The sequence below is a fragment of the Diadema antillarum genome, unplaced genomic scaffold (genome assembly GCF_040938485.1).
Source record: "Diadema antillarum isolate AM-2024a unplaced genomic scaffold, OU_Dant_1.0 seq00000098_RagTag, whole genome shotgun sequence".
Lineage (NCBI taxonomy): Eukaryota > Metazoa > Echinodermata > Echinoidea > Diadematoida > Diadematidae > Diadema > Diadema antillarum.
In genome coordinates, this window is record NW_027271187.1 from 1063022 (window position 1) to 1077674 (window position 14653).

General features: G+C 37.4%; 1 protein-coding gene across 1 annotated transcript in view; it reads right to left on the reverse strand.

Moving 5' to 3' along the window:
• Window positions 1-5824: 5824 nt before the first annotated feature.
• LOC139726758 (homeobox protein Nkx-6.2-like) overlaps window positions 5825-14653 on the reverse strand; it is a 42464-nt gene continuing 33635 nt past the window's right edge. Inside the window, exon 3 of the mRNA XM_071637750.1 lies at window positions 5825-6208. Coding sequence (XP_071493851.1) covers window positions 5825-6208 — 384 coding nt within the window. The remainder of the gene's footprint in view (window positions 6209-14653) is intronic.

The following is a 14653-nucleotide window of genomic DNA, read 5'->3' on the forward strand; positions in this document are numbered from 1 at the left end:
GTAGATGACAAGAAAAAAAAAAGAGGTGGTTTGAGAACTGCAGGTGTTGACGGAGGTTGGGATTTAAGAGTTGAGTCATACCACATAATAAGTGTCTTCACTATGAAAAAAAAAGGTTGTCAAAACGCTTCGAGTGACGTTTGGGGTATTGATATTTGACGAGGACGTCAGTTCCACTGATCATACAGCCATGTAAATTCTAGTTATAATATAGTTTGACTACACGTAACGCCGACTAGTATAATGTTTAGACTTCCGTATTACTGAATAGCGTAATGTTCAATGTGTCTTAATCATTGTAAGCGGCATCACACGTCCCTATCTCTCTATAAAGAACGATTTGAAGTGTAGTCAAATGAATGAACAGGTGATATGATAGGTCGAAAATAAACGATGATCTTGCATGGGCCCAGCAACTCTAAGGCTTGAGATGTAGGATGACACTACATGCTGGTTACACAATCATGGTAATACGGTGTACCCTGAAATTTGACTGCAAAGGTATGTTGTGAATCTTTAAAAAAGAATTATGTTTCAGTTGAATGTCTCTGGATTCTGTTTAGATACAAGTAACTACAGCCTCTAGCAATAGACGTTCTATGGACAACGTGCACATCTAATTGTGTGGGTGTGGGTGTGGGTGTGTGCGTGTCAATCAAGGAACAAGTGACATGATTAAAAGAAAGGGCAACTTTGTAATTCCTTCATAACAAGTACAGAAAAATTAATGTGACTGATATCTGTTATCTCTTTCTTTGCTGAAATATAAGTAAGATGGATTATCGTCTGCTCGCTTCAAAAAGCTTTTGCAAAAATTCCTCCCTGCTTTTACTAACTACGGTCAGTTTGCCAGAGCGTGTTGGGATAGAGCTTCTGGCAATTTTGTGCGTAGATTGTATATTACCTCAGACATGTCAGAACCATGGTGATATTATGAAGCTTATACTGGTTGATTATTTAATAAATACAAATTTTAGACTGATAAAATGAATCAATGTAATGACATGTTCACGGATCACCTCAACACCAATTTTACCCTGACACTCGGATCGTCTGTACACCGATATCACTACGATTAATTTGACACTCCGAGCACCTTCCCACCAGTTTGACAGTAACACAACAATTGCCTTACCATCGATTTCTTTATGACACATGATCACTCTGACATCTACCTCATCACGACGTCACAATCAACTCTGCTCAAACACTGAACTCATCATGATAACTGACCACTTTGACACCTCAGTCTCGTTGACATTAACTGCCCAATTCACACAACGCTGTTTAGAATTACGGTCTCGTCTCCTTAGCATTGTTGTACAACTGTATTGTTATGATGAATAATGATACATTAAAATGACCTCTGCACAAACATCGAATGCACAGCACTATACCCTATATACATAATAATCTCTCCCGCTACACTCTATTAAAAAAATCTACCTTTTGTGAGAGGAAAACTTCAATGAATTTCCCATAAGGCCGTAAGCCCAGTCAAGCCATGCTTATGCTGACGGTCTCATTATTGATCTTTTTTTTTTATTACTGCCTTTCATGTCTTATACAACCATAAATGTTTTATATGTTATAATTATGTTGTATGATATTGCATGATATTGTACTTTCGCTTTGCTCCTTTGTAATGTTGCGTTTAATTTGTATGTGTGTGTGTGCGTGTGTGTGTGTGTGTATGTGTGTGTGTGTGTGTGTGTGTGTGTGTGTGAGTGAATGAGTGTCTTTTTTTCTGGGATCTACCCCCACAAGCATCAGCTTCTCTGTAGGTTCCCTGCACATAATCTTAATCATCCAATATGAATGTAACGTACTCTAGACTGATTTTAATTCATTTTGTGTCCTGAAATATTATTCAAAGTCTCTATATATACTGAATTTTAAAAATTCATATGTTGCTTTTCATTGATCTCTTGACGTATGTTCCAAATACAGTAATGTATGATTGTGTGGAACCCCGATTAATGAAACGAAACGAGCTGAAATGAAATGAAATGTAGATCACTAAATAAGATGATATGAAATGTATGGAATGAAGTTGATTTAAATAAAATGAAATTCTCTACAACAATGTAGATGTAATTTGTTTTAACTTAAGAAGCAGAATAAATGAAAAAAATGAAAACAACAAACAAATCACCTTAACTTTTGCTGCCCTCATAGAATAAATTAAACGTATCATCATACTCTCAGCCACATCACATATCATAAAATTGCACAGGCAAGAATCAAAAAGAAGCAACTTCGACTAGCAGTCGTACACGCGCCAAAATCTAACGGCAATATATTCATTTTAATATCAGGACAGTCATATACTTCAACTCAATAATACTGTCCTCAAAACCATATTAGATTTATTCAACTGGCCAGTATTGAACAATACATCGAACACTCACACGATATGAATATACACCTTATCAATACACAAAATACTAATTACAAGCAATACTCTTTCGACAAAACTTCGTAATAGAATTGTTTATCGTCAGTACCGAAGTGAGTTTAGTTACGTTCAATTTCAGAAACGTGCCAGCGAAATGGAATATAAAGCTATGCGACATGTTTTGGTTTTTTTTTTCTTAAATTCCCGAACACTTACACTCGGCAAGAGCAGGTAAAAGAAAAATTGAATGCACATGGAATGCACTTATCATAACATTCCGATGATATCTCGTCAAAGCATGTATTTATACATTAATGGGTGTGTAACACGAGCCGTATTCGGCTTTTCAGTTCGGGCTGTGGGCTGATTTTCAAGTTTCCCTGTCGAGACCCAATACATATATTTTGACTAAGAAAATGCAATGAAAACAAGTGTGTAAAGAATTCAATAAATATGGAATGTCTGTACGTTTCCAAAGAGGTCTCAAATATCCAGGCACAGGACATCTACATTTATGATTGAGCCATCTTTTCAATGAGTAATGAATTATCATTTCCACTCGATTTCATCAAAATGCAATAAACATCACATGCGGTGTCACTACCACTTACGTCACTCTATAACTCAAAGTTGTTTATATCCCTCAAGATGTGAAGAGACGCCAAGTTCTCAACACGTTTAGAAATAACAGTTTCGTTTACTTTGCATATCCAAGCTGACGAACCTCTATATCTGTTTTTAACACTTTTTTTTTCCTGGGAAGCAACGTATTATCATTGGGAGAAAACGCCTATACTTCAAGGGGATGCAATCACAAACTGCATTTAGGATAAGATTGTCGGTTGTATTTCTCAAGAAAGCAAAAGAGCGAGCGGTAACTATTGCAAAGAGGTAGCAGAAGTGAGAGCAATGGTAGTGTTTGGCAGGGGTAAAGAAGTAAATATGGCGGCAGTGCTGAGCAGCAAAAGAAGTCAAAATACTGGCAGCAGAAGTACAAATACATTGTAGTATAGAATTAGGGGCAGATAGAAATTGAGTAAGCCGAGGATGAATATGTTGCAGTCAAGAAAGAATCCGCACAAATAGAAATGATGTAAGATGCCAAGATTATAGTCTGGCAGTAATGTATCCCTTGAACTGGTATGGAGAAATCACTCAAATCTCTCTCCAATGTCGATAGTCGGGGGGGGGGGGGGGGGGTGAAAGCATGAATTGATGCAGACTATTGATCTTACGCTGAGATGTCTGTAACAACGTTGTTTTGTCCGGCACGTGTACGTACACGGGTGGACTACATAATCATAGAATAAAAAGGGGTTAGATTTCCGCTAGCAGGAACAAATTTGGCTGTTGAATGTCATCTTTCAGTCTTATAAACCTTTTGCCATTTCACTTCAAAAAGGAAATAAGGTCATGCACAGACAGTTGCTCTCATTACATATATATGTATTTTTGTTTATCTGAACTTACTTCCTTCAAAACAGCATTTTACGTTTTCCTAGTAACAGTTAGTGGTGTGCATAATGTAACTACGGGGGATTCGTATTGCTGACACACATCATACCATGGTTCAAAAGGACGATATGAAATTGGGAAATCCGTAGAAAAGATACAAAACAAATATATCGACGCAAACGATTTTGATAACACCTTGTAATTTTTACCAATTTTAACATTGTTGTCTATTCATGCATCTTTTCTTTTCTTTTATTCCACATTCTCTGGATACGGTTCCTTATCATGAAATAAATCTCAGTGGAAATATGGCAAGATTATCGAGAAACAAAAAGTGACCATTATACCTTCCGACTCAAACTTGTTGACATGTCGAATACATTGAATACCATTGCTATAGCCGTCAGTTTCTATGACAAAAATGAATACGAGAATACCAGCTGTTTTTATTTCTGTTAGAAATTCTTGTCAAACAGGTGGTTTCAAGTGTTCGACTTATTTTTTGGCCTTATGTAACATACACTGTATTGTTTGACGCACATAAGCAGTCTTGTGTTTGCGACTTGGAGGGATTAAATGGGCCACAATTGACACAAAATAATTTCTGTGAACACCTCATTCATTACAAATCTTCAACATGATACAGCAATAGCTGTAAACGAAAATGTATCAAAAGCGTATTGATTTCTATATATGCATCTCTGTTGTTACTCCTCGCAATCAAAATATGTAGTAGTTTATATGTCTGTCAGTGTATTTGTTTGTTTGTTTGTTTATTTTGTTTGTTTGTTGAGAGGGACAGAGATGGGACACAACAAAACGTGGTGACTGTCAGAAAAATATTCCCTGGAGATTCGATCATGTCGATGAATCTAAATTAAATCAAAAGCGTATTGATTTCATCTTTGTTGTAACTCCTCGTAATCAAAATATGTAGTAGCTTGTTTGTCCGTTAGTGTGTAGGTGTGTTCGTTTGTTTAGAGGGACAGAGATGGAACACAACAAAACGTGGTGACTGTCAGGAAGATACTCCCTCGAGATTCGATAATATGTCGATGAATCTTCTCTTTGGTGTGATATTGTATATACATGTATTACAAAGAAACTTCAACAAATCAATCTAATCAAAACAACAACGTAGAAAATTAAGCATGATATTTGGCGTTACAGTAAAGTATTTGATGTGATTAACAAAATGTCTATCGTTGACGAAACAAGAGATGGTGCATCTCATACACAATGAAATTACTTCTGGATAGCTTCACTTGCCAGGTTGACTGGGAGTAAAATTGCACATTATGCCAGCGAAAAGACATCAACCACATTATGACATATGAATGTCGGATTTTTCTTTTTTTTTTAAGAACGCTGTCTCCCTCTCAAGCTCTTTCTTTCTTTCTTCTCTTTCGTCGCCAAAATAATCGTTCGGACAACATCCTGTTTTCATATATTTTTATATAGGAGAGAGAGAGAGGAGCCATGTTTACAAACCTTGCCCTGTTCATTTTTAGCAACATAGGGTATTATGAAGATACAAGTTATTTTTGTTCTTGCTAATTTTCACATCAGTTTCTTTTCTGGTCGCTGCTAATTCCAGCATTGGAATTCGCATCTTGTAGTTTTGTTCTGCTGCAGATGCAAAATTGCTAAATAATGGGTCAAAAGGGCTTTAATGGTCTGATCAAAACTTGGTTTACAAGCAGGATGAGGATTGGTCTAGCCTTTCAGGAGCTTACTATTCACACCAAGGAGAATATAACAATAAACAGAAGCCGATATGTACGACAAGAATTTCCAGATTGAAACAAAATTCACAGTCTGTCACTCATGTGTTATAAATAAGAAAAGACAATGGAGAGTTGAACAAATATTCATCAATATAAATCAGTACATTGTCATAAAGTTTTATGTAAAGAGCTCTAAAATTTAATAATGTCCTTGAACCTTTAAGGTTGTCGCGTAATGCAGTTTCTAGTGTAAATCGGAGTCTTCTATTTGGTTGTCGAGTCTCCGCCTTTTGCACGCTATCACATCCTTATCATTGTCGACATCGTCATTGATCACCTCATCAATCTCTACATCGTCTTCGTCATCGTTGTCGTCGTGCACGTCGTCGATGGAGTGTTCGCTTCGAGTCGAGTCGACCTCCAAATCGAGATGGTCGGTGCGGTCGACCACCGCTGCCGCAGCCGCTGCAGCCGAGGCTCCGGCGGCGAGTAGCGAGTGGTGGGCGAGGGCGTAGTGATCGGCGGCTGAGGACGAGGTGTGGTGGGCCGAGTCGTGCTTTCGCTTCGCAGCCGCCATTTCCGCTGCGTGCTTCTTCCTCCATTTTGTTCTGCGGTTCTGGAACCAAACCTGTCACGACAAGAATTGCAAATTAAGGAGCACTTTGGGTGCGATGTCGATTCATATAAAAACGCATCTATTACAATTAATGTGTTTACAAAAATTAATGTGATATTGGAAATTGATTCTAAATTGTATCGAATTGAATTGTACTTGAAATGGAATCAATGATATAGCATTGATAATAATGCTTACTAAGATCAAAGAAGTAGAAAGAAATGTTATGCTGAAGGCATGACTGCTAATACCGTCACACCTTAAGACCTGCTTTTATTCTATTTAATATTTTCTATGTAGTTGCTTTATTCTTATTGTTTGAAAAAATAACATGATTTCGAAATTTCCTATAATTACTGTAGTTATCCACTGTTTGTAGTTTGCCTGTGGAAGATATCTTACTCATATGGAATTATGTATTCACACACAGACATTGACAGAGGTAGGGTTGGGCTTCGATTCAATAATGCATTTGTATCTTTATCTTTATCCATCACCCATGGTGAAACAAAACAAAACAGTCATTTCCAAAATCATTTTGTTTTAACAATTAATTTGTAAGCACGTTTAGTACGAGTTGAATCATAAATTATAAAATGTGTGTTGTTAGATTACAAATCGAAACATATCTATTATTTTCGTAATATTGGTGTGGAAACAAAACAAAACAGTCATTTTACAAATCATTGTGTTTTAACAATTAATTTGTAAGCACGTTTAGAACAAGCTGAATCATAAAATATGTTATGAAATATGTGTTGCTAGATTATCAACCAAAACATATCTATCATTTTTGTTATATTGGTGTGGAAACAAAACAAAACAGACATTTCACAAATCATTTTGTTTTAACAGTTAATTTGTAAGCACGTTTAGTACAAGCTGAGTCATAAAGTATATAATGAAATATATGTTGCTAGATTATCAACCAAAACATATCTAATATTTTTGTTATATTGTTGTGTAGTAATTAGTAGGAAAGTAGTTGGATGAAAACATTATCATCTCGTAAAATTTACACATGTGTTTGCCACCAACATCACTGTTGATGAAAATATGCGATTCTGCAGTATTCCATAACTTTCTTATTTTCTGTCATAATTTGATACAATGTATTCCTTTCCCTGTGTTGAACTTGTTTTCAAATGTACTTATAAAGTCAATTCAGACAATAAGGTGTTGTGTTGATGAAAGACCAGCTCTTACAGAAACACAGCTAAATGCGGTCTGGTTTTGCTTTGACCCATTAAACTAGACCAGTCTGCATAATACACTTTAAGCATATAATTTGAACAGTTCTTTATGCAAGTATAGAATTAGTGAGGTTCACGAGGTGAAAATGAAATATATATCTACACACACACACACACACACATGTATATATATATATATATATATATGCGCATTTATAAATGATATTTGTGTGTGGGTGTTCATATGTAATGATTGCATGTAAACGTGCATTTTAATGCATTCAGGAAGATGATATATAATGTATATAATTATTCAACTTTGTTATGATTGTTCGTTATACGATGTTGATTATCTTTACTAAAAAAAAATGAATACCGATGGAAAGTAACGAGTTTTTCTTTAATGGATCATGATCAATATCATGAAGATACACTCAACAAATAGATTACAAATCATAACATGCAATATAGTTATGATGAGAGGAAAGAAAGGAAAACTCGTCGCAGTATAATTTTCTTTAAACCAGTGAGGTTTGATGTCCGCGATGATGGAGAGGTGACTACGTGTCTGACTCATAAACCGTTCGTTGTAAGTGATATAAATGATTAACGAATCTGAAGGAACGGGATGATGGTGCTTTTTACTTTATATCCTTGTCTGGCCAAAGAGGTCATACAATTTCTTGCGATTCTACATCAGAAAAATTATCATTGGGCCTTTATTGCTGATAACAACGCTATTGACATTTCAATTGCCCAGCTAAATGAGGCATAAAACTCGGTCCGTGGATGACATCTTCGGAATCGGAAATACTCATAACTTTTATAACTTATGTATTATAGCTATTAATACCGACGTCCATATTGTTCCATCCCTTTCAGATAAAGAAAAAAAGGGGAAATAGATGCTAAATTAATGTCGAAAATATAGGAGGAGTTTTAATATTGTTGTTGGTTATGTTAAATCTTGGTCTGATCAGTCGTTCCGGTGAGTGGTATGTACCATATGTCATGTTACAGCACGGTTTGTTTTAACGGTGCAACAAGCACTTCCCGCCAATGCTTAATGGTGCGTGACCCCGCGTGCCAAGCTGCAGAAGACTGTAACTATATTGGCACAAATGCATATGGAAGCCAACATTACCTCTTTCCCATTAGAACATGCGCAAATTAGACCATCAATCTTCAATATCGCGGAGCAGTGACGGAGGAAATATATTATGTGATAGCAATCTAGCTCCCCTTGATACGTGACGTCACACATACTCGAACTTCCCATGCTTGAACATTGAAGGCCTACTTTAACAGAGTATGGCCGGCGGGTCTTCCTGCATGTAATTGAATTGCAACATCAGAATCGGTTAAGATATGAACGACTTCAATTATTGAAAATTATATATAGCTGAGATACTGATGCATATCCTCTTGAGTCATTTCAACATCGTTTCCACAATGCAATTTTTTAAAAAAATATTTAATTAAGACTGGTGGTTGCAGTTGTGATGAAATAGTAAAATCCGTGATCAGCAATGATTAAGTTACACTACTCTCTAAAAAAAATCGAGTGAAAATATTCACTCTTAAAGGAGTGAATACAAAAAAGAGTGAATTTAGAGTGAAATTGGAGTGAATTTTGAGTGAAAATTGATTTTTTTTTTTTAGAGAGAGTAAAGTAATCACATGTTGTCGTTTTTTCCCCCGAAATACGCACTCGGGTTCACATTGAGAATGTTGGAATTGACATACAGTAAATCAACCTAACATTATTCATATAGTTTTACCTCGTCACTATGATCACTTTAAGGCGTGTATGTATAGATATGATTACATACATAATCATATACAATGTTATATAGACATACATTCGATAGATAGATAGATAGATAGATAGATAGAGAGAGAGAGAGATGGATAGATAGATAGATAGATAGATAGACAGATAGATAGAGAGATAGATGGATAGATAGATAGATTGATTGACAGATAGATGGATAGATAGATAGGTAGATAGATAGATAGATAGATAGATAGACAGATAGATAGATAGACAGATAGATGGATAGATAGATAGAGTGATTGACTGATAGATAGATGGATAGATAGATAGGTAGATAGGTTGATAGATAGATAGATAGATAGATAGACAGATAGGTCGATAGATAAACAGATAGATGGATAGATAGATAGATTGATTGACAGATAGATAGATGGATAGATAGATAGGTAGATAGATAGATAGATAGATAGATAGACAGATAGATAGATAGATAGATAGATAGATAGATATTCTGTGTGTCTGTATTCAGGAAAGTTTTGCTTGAATTTATCTGTTGCTTAGCATGCTTCTTTATGAAAATAGCACATTTGAAATTTGGATATCAAACAGTAAACCACTTCATTTTGTGGAAGTTCCTTTTTTTCTTGTTGTTGCGAGTGGAGACAGCAAAAGGCTCCTTTGTAAATCAGTCAATGCATCCAGCGCACTGATGGATTTGCATTTATTTTTTTTTTTCCATAGCAATCAGATTTCAGGTGCAAAAAATCAATCCCATCTGAAAGATTTAGAATATAGTGGAATCAGTTAATTAGATATAGACTACTTCATTTGTTTGAAATAACAGTTGACGGAATATTCTCTTGAGAATCATTTCACCCTTGGTCGTGTAAACATTATTCATTGTGCAAAATCCATGATCGGCAATCATTAAGTAAAAGTAACCACATGCTTTTTCCCGCAATATGTTTTTGGTAAGACGTACTCGGGTTCACATTGAGAATGGTGTGATTGACAAAATATCACTATAATCGCTTTAAAAGTAAATATATGTGTGGAGGTATAATGTAATGTGTATGCATGATTATTATTCAATATACATATATGATTATACTTATCATATTTGTGCATAAAGGGAAAGTTTTGTTCCAATTCATGTGTTGCTTAGCATGTTTATTTGATTACAAAAATTGCATTTATAAAATTTGGATATCATACCTACATAACTTATAATCTCCCTTTTATGTGAAAACAGTATCGAAAGCTTCTTTGCAAATCAGTCAATGCATCAAATGAACTGAGGGATTTGTATTTATTGTATTTTTCCAATTGCATCGCAATCAGATTTCAGGTGCAAAAAGATCAATCCCATCTGAAAGATTTGCGGTACGTTATCACAGTCTCTACACCTGAAAGTGGTCGAGTGAAATTCTGGTGTGTGTGTATATACATATATATATATATATATATATATATATATATATATATAAATATATATATATATATAGGTATATATATATATATATATATATAAATATATATATATATATATATATATATATATATATATATATATATATATATATATATATACCTTTATTTAGGCATGACATGAAGTGTTGGCATTAATGAGATGAATAAACACGTTCCAGGAATCACTTGGAAGGATATGGTGTGGAAAGGAGGAGAGGGGAGGGGAGGGGGTTAGGAAACCCCATCGAATAATGGAATAAGAGAGGAACCTGTTGGCAGATATTGGCTGCTTCTTTGAGGAGGGATTTCCGTCCAATTTTCGGCGAAGATGCGGTGTGAGCTTTGATCTGGGCTGGCTTGGTATGGCAAAGTCAGGTGTGGGGAGTAGGCCCAATATCTGGTGTAAATTAGCCTCTAATCCACACATATGGGAAAAGGGATCTGAGGTATAGACCCCAACGAGTTTCTCTCACTCCCTCTCATGGAGTCTCTCTCCTTTTCTCTTTCATTTTTCTTCTCCCTCCCCCCCCCCTCCATCTCTCTCCCTCCCTGTCCTCCTTTTCTCTTTATTTCATTTTCAGAGTTTTTCCTTTGAGAATATATACATTGAATCTGTTTTTGTTCAGGATCAGTAGAAGAATACAGCCCGATGCTCGCGTGAATTCTAAGGTCTATCCTTTGATAGAAAAGAATGAACTTAGGGTTTAAATCTACTCATATCTATAAGTTAGCAGTTCAAGACACTGTAACATTATGGAATACCAACATGTTTGAAACACTGTGTAACAGGTGATTGTATTTACTTACGTCATGTGGTCAAAGTTCTCTCTGATGTTGGAAGGTGAGCGAGAAAAATTTAAAAAGTGGGAAACCTCAGACACTTTTAGCTGTATATAATTATCTACCTATATACACACATTAATACACACACATACACACACATATACACACACACACACATACATATATACGCTCGTTGATAGATAATAACTTTTTCTTGATTTTCGTCCTTATTCTGTTTCGCTTTGTTTAGTTTTTTGTCAGGTATAAGATGCTGACTTCCCAGGTGTATGCAAAATTAGGCGTTACAATTCAAAAATTTACGATGCATTTTCGCAATTTGGGTTTAATGTATGTATATGTGAGTGTGAGCGCGTGTTTTAATATCAGGAGATATCTCATTACATGTATATATATATACGCAGACATACATATTAATAATCATCAGTTACCATGGGGCGAAACATTTTTCCCCTCTCTCTTTGCTGTCGAGGGCCCTATATTTTTTTGGATCGGTGTGCAGTGTCTTGTTATCATCAGACGAGTTTGTTGTCGAGCGGAGACTCTGTCAGCGCCTAAAGCTCCGGCGCGGATGGCGGAGCTCATTGGGTTATTTGTCCGTCAATCCCTGCACTGGATAATACGACTGACCTGGCTTAACACTTTGCCTCGTGCAACCTATAAGAGAGCCCGCATGCGGTATGACACACTATAAGGGGAGTGCAGAGCGGGGCGATGAGAGCGGAGTGCATGCACGCCGTCGTAGAGGTGTTCAATTTAATAGTCTTAAAGCGGCGGCAATCTTCCCTTTTCCCACCCCACGTGTAATCTACGTGAATCAATGGATGCTCTACAGAAACCTCAGTACTTGTGGTATAAGTGGTCAATTGTGATGACCCCCCCCCCCCCCCCAGACAAAAATGAAAAGGAAGAAGAAAAATACCTTATTTTAAAGTGAGCACAACAATAAACCTATCACGAAGTAATTGTCCGTGTGCTGAAATAACGCGAAATTCTTCTTAAATGGGGAAACTTACGGTATCAATAGATTAGTTTAACAAGTGTTTGGTAACTTAGTACACACATTTCTAACATTTTATAACATGCTTCTAGAAACTTTGTTCTGTAAAGAGCTTTAAGAGGAAGAAAAAAAAAGAGAAAGTGAGAATAGCGGAATCTAGTTCTCAATGAAAAAAAAAGGGTGCCAAGGTTGAGTTTGTATGCGATCTTTTTATGGACTTCTTTGAGTGCGTTTTGTTTGTCGATAGCTCATTGACATGATTATGAATATCTATCTTGTGTATGATGAAATACAAATACAAATGAAATAGACATCTTTGATGGAAAACAGAATGTTCCCTGGACCACCTTAATCGCTTTTTTGTGAAGTATTTTTTTCTCTCTCTCCTCACAGCCAATTCGTTTGCGTTCTTTGTTTACGCTGTGGGTTTGACTTCAATTTTTCCCTGAACGAGGAAAAGATTAAAGTTATTCTAACCCAAAACGCATGTATAACTGACTCAAAGTATGAAATCGCTAGCCTGTGCGTACTTAGTCTGACGAACCGTTGGATATGACAACATTGCAGTGAGTATATTTAAAGCCTCGAGGTATCTCGCTCTGCTGCAGTGGTCCTTTAAGTCGGATACCAACAGCGAAGCTCGTAGGCAGACGAAGTACAAGGGCATATTGTTTCGTCGTTCCTACCTCTCATCGCCTCCAACAGACGACGTTTTCCGATTATTTTTCATCATGACGTTCCCGCTCCTTTGCCCACGGGAGAAGATTGAAGAAACTCTACAAATCCACCAGAATTATAAGAAAGCAAATCGAAGCCTGGTAGGCAAACACCAACCGGATATTTTGACTATCCGAGATGGAGACCACCAAAAGAGACAAGTGCATTTAAATGACCGTTGTTGGCAACTTGGGGTTCATCTATTATCGCTCCAAGGTAGGCAGCAAGAAGGAGAAGTGAAAATGAGCTATTTGTGGAGCCAACATCACGTTGATGAGAGCAAATATTAAGTTGTTTTTCTTAGGGACACCATAGAATGACTTTGGACGAGAACTTTCCGCGAGTGTACATCATCAGCGCGCGTGTTGCGCGGGGAGTAAGCAGCCTGAAGTTGCCTCTCAATGTTTGCTATCATGTTGCAAAGCAAGGATGTTTGCATTGCTCTCCACGCTGATACGAGCGCGCCATGTAGCGCTCGATCAAGCACAACAAGGGTAAATGGAATCAGGCTATACCTACACTGCAGGGCAACTTGAGCGACACCCCCACCTTTTACTCTCGCTTCGAAGTAGAACTTGACATCACGCGTCAGCCCGGAATACCACCACGAAGAGAAAAATATTAGTGGATTAGATGCTCAGTTGAAAACATCATCAACCGTGAGGGCATAACCCGTTCGCTTGGCTCTTGGAGGGTCTACTTGAAATTCGAGCTGAAACACTTATTACAATACAGGAAACGATCCGCGCGTTTTTAAGTGGGTGGATAAGGCACAGTCAACCGCGGCGGCGAGGGGAATATACCCGCGATCTACGCACAAGGATAGCAGATGAGCGAAGCGGCGCGCTAACAAGTCGGCTCCCCGTGACCTTGGCGAGCTCTCCTCACCAGGGTTACGACATCAGAAGGAGGAGCTTTACACTCCAAACAACGACTCTATTGCTGCATAAGCTCCGGCCCAATCCCACCTTAGATTATCTTGCAATCGAACCCAGACGCGCGGTCGAACGGGGAGGTAGAGAGCGAGAAGGGGAGAGAGAGGGAGTGAGGTCTGCCGAGCGGCTGTGCAGAGGTGAAAGTCAAAAATAAACGAAGACGAAATGTCGATATTTAGGCCAGTCATAAAGACACAGATAAAAGAAAGGATTGGGAGAAGAGGCAGGGTGATAAAGAGAGAGCGAGAGAGAAAGAGGGGGAAGGGGGTGGGGGAGCAGTGCCGGTGTTGTGCTGCCAGCAAGGTGTTCAAAGCAATCTCGAAAGAGTTATTAGAGTAATGCCCAACAAATGAGGTTATAGGTAAAAGCAGGTGGCGAGTACCGAAGGGATCGGGTTCCATGTTTTCACTTAACATAACGACTTGTTTATCACGCATCGGGTGAGGCAGAGAAATTGAGGCACGCCGATTCTAAAGGCCGAGGGTTTTACAGGAGTCATCGCACACTTTCCTGAAAACCCTTGCATTTCTCGCTGTGCAAAGGCACATGGAGCTTAATGAGTAG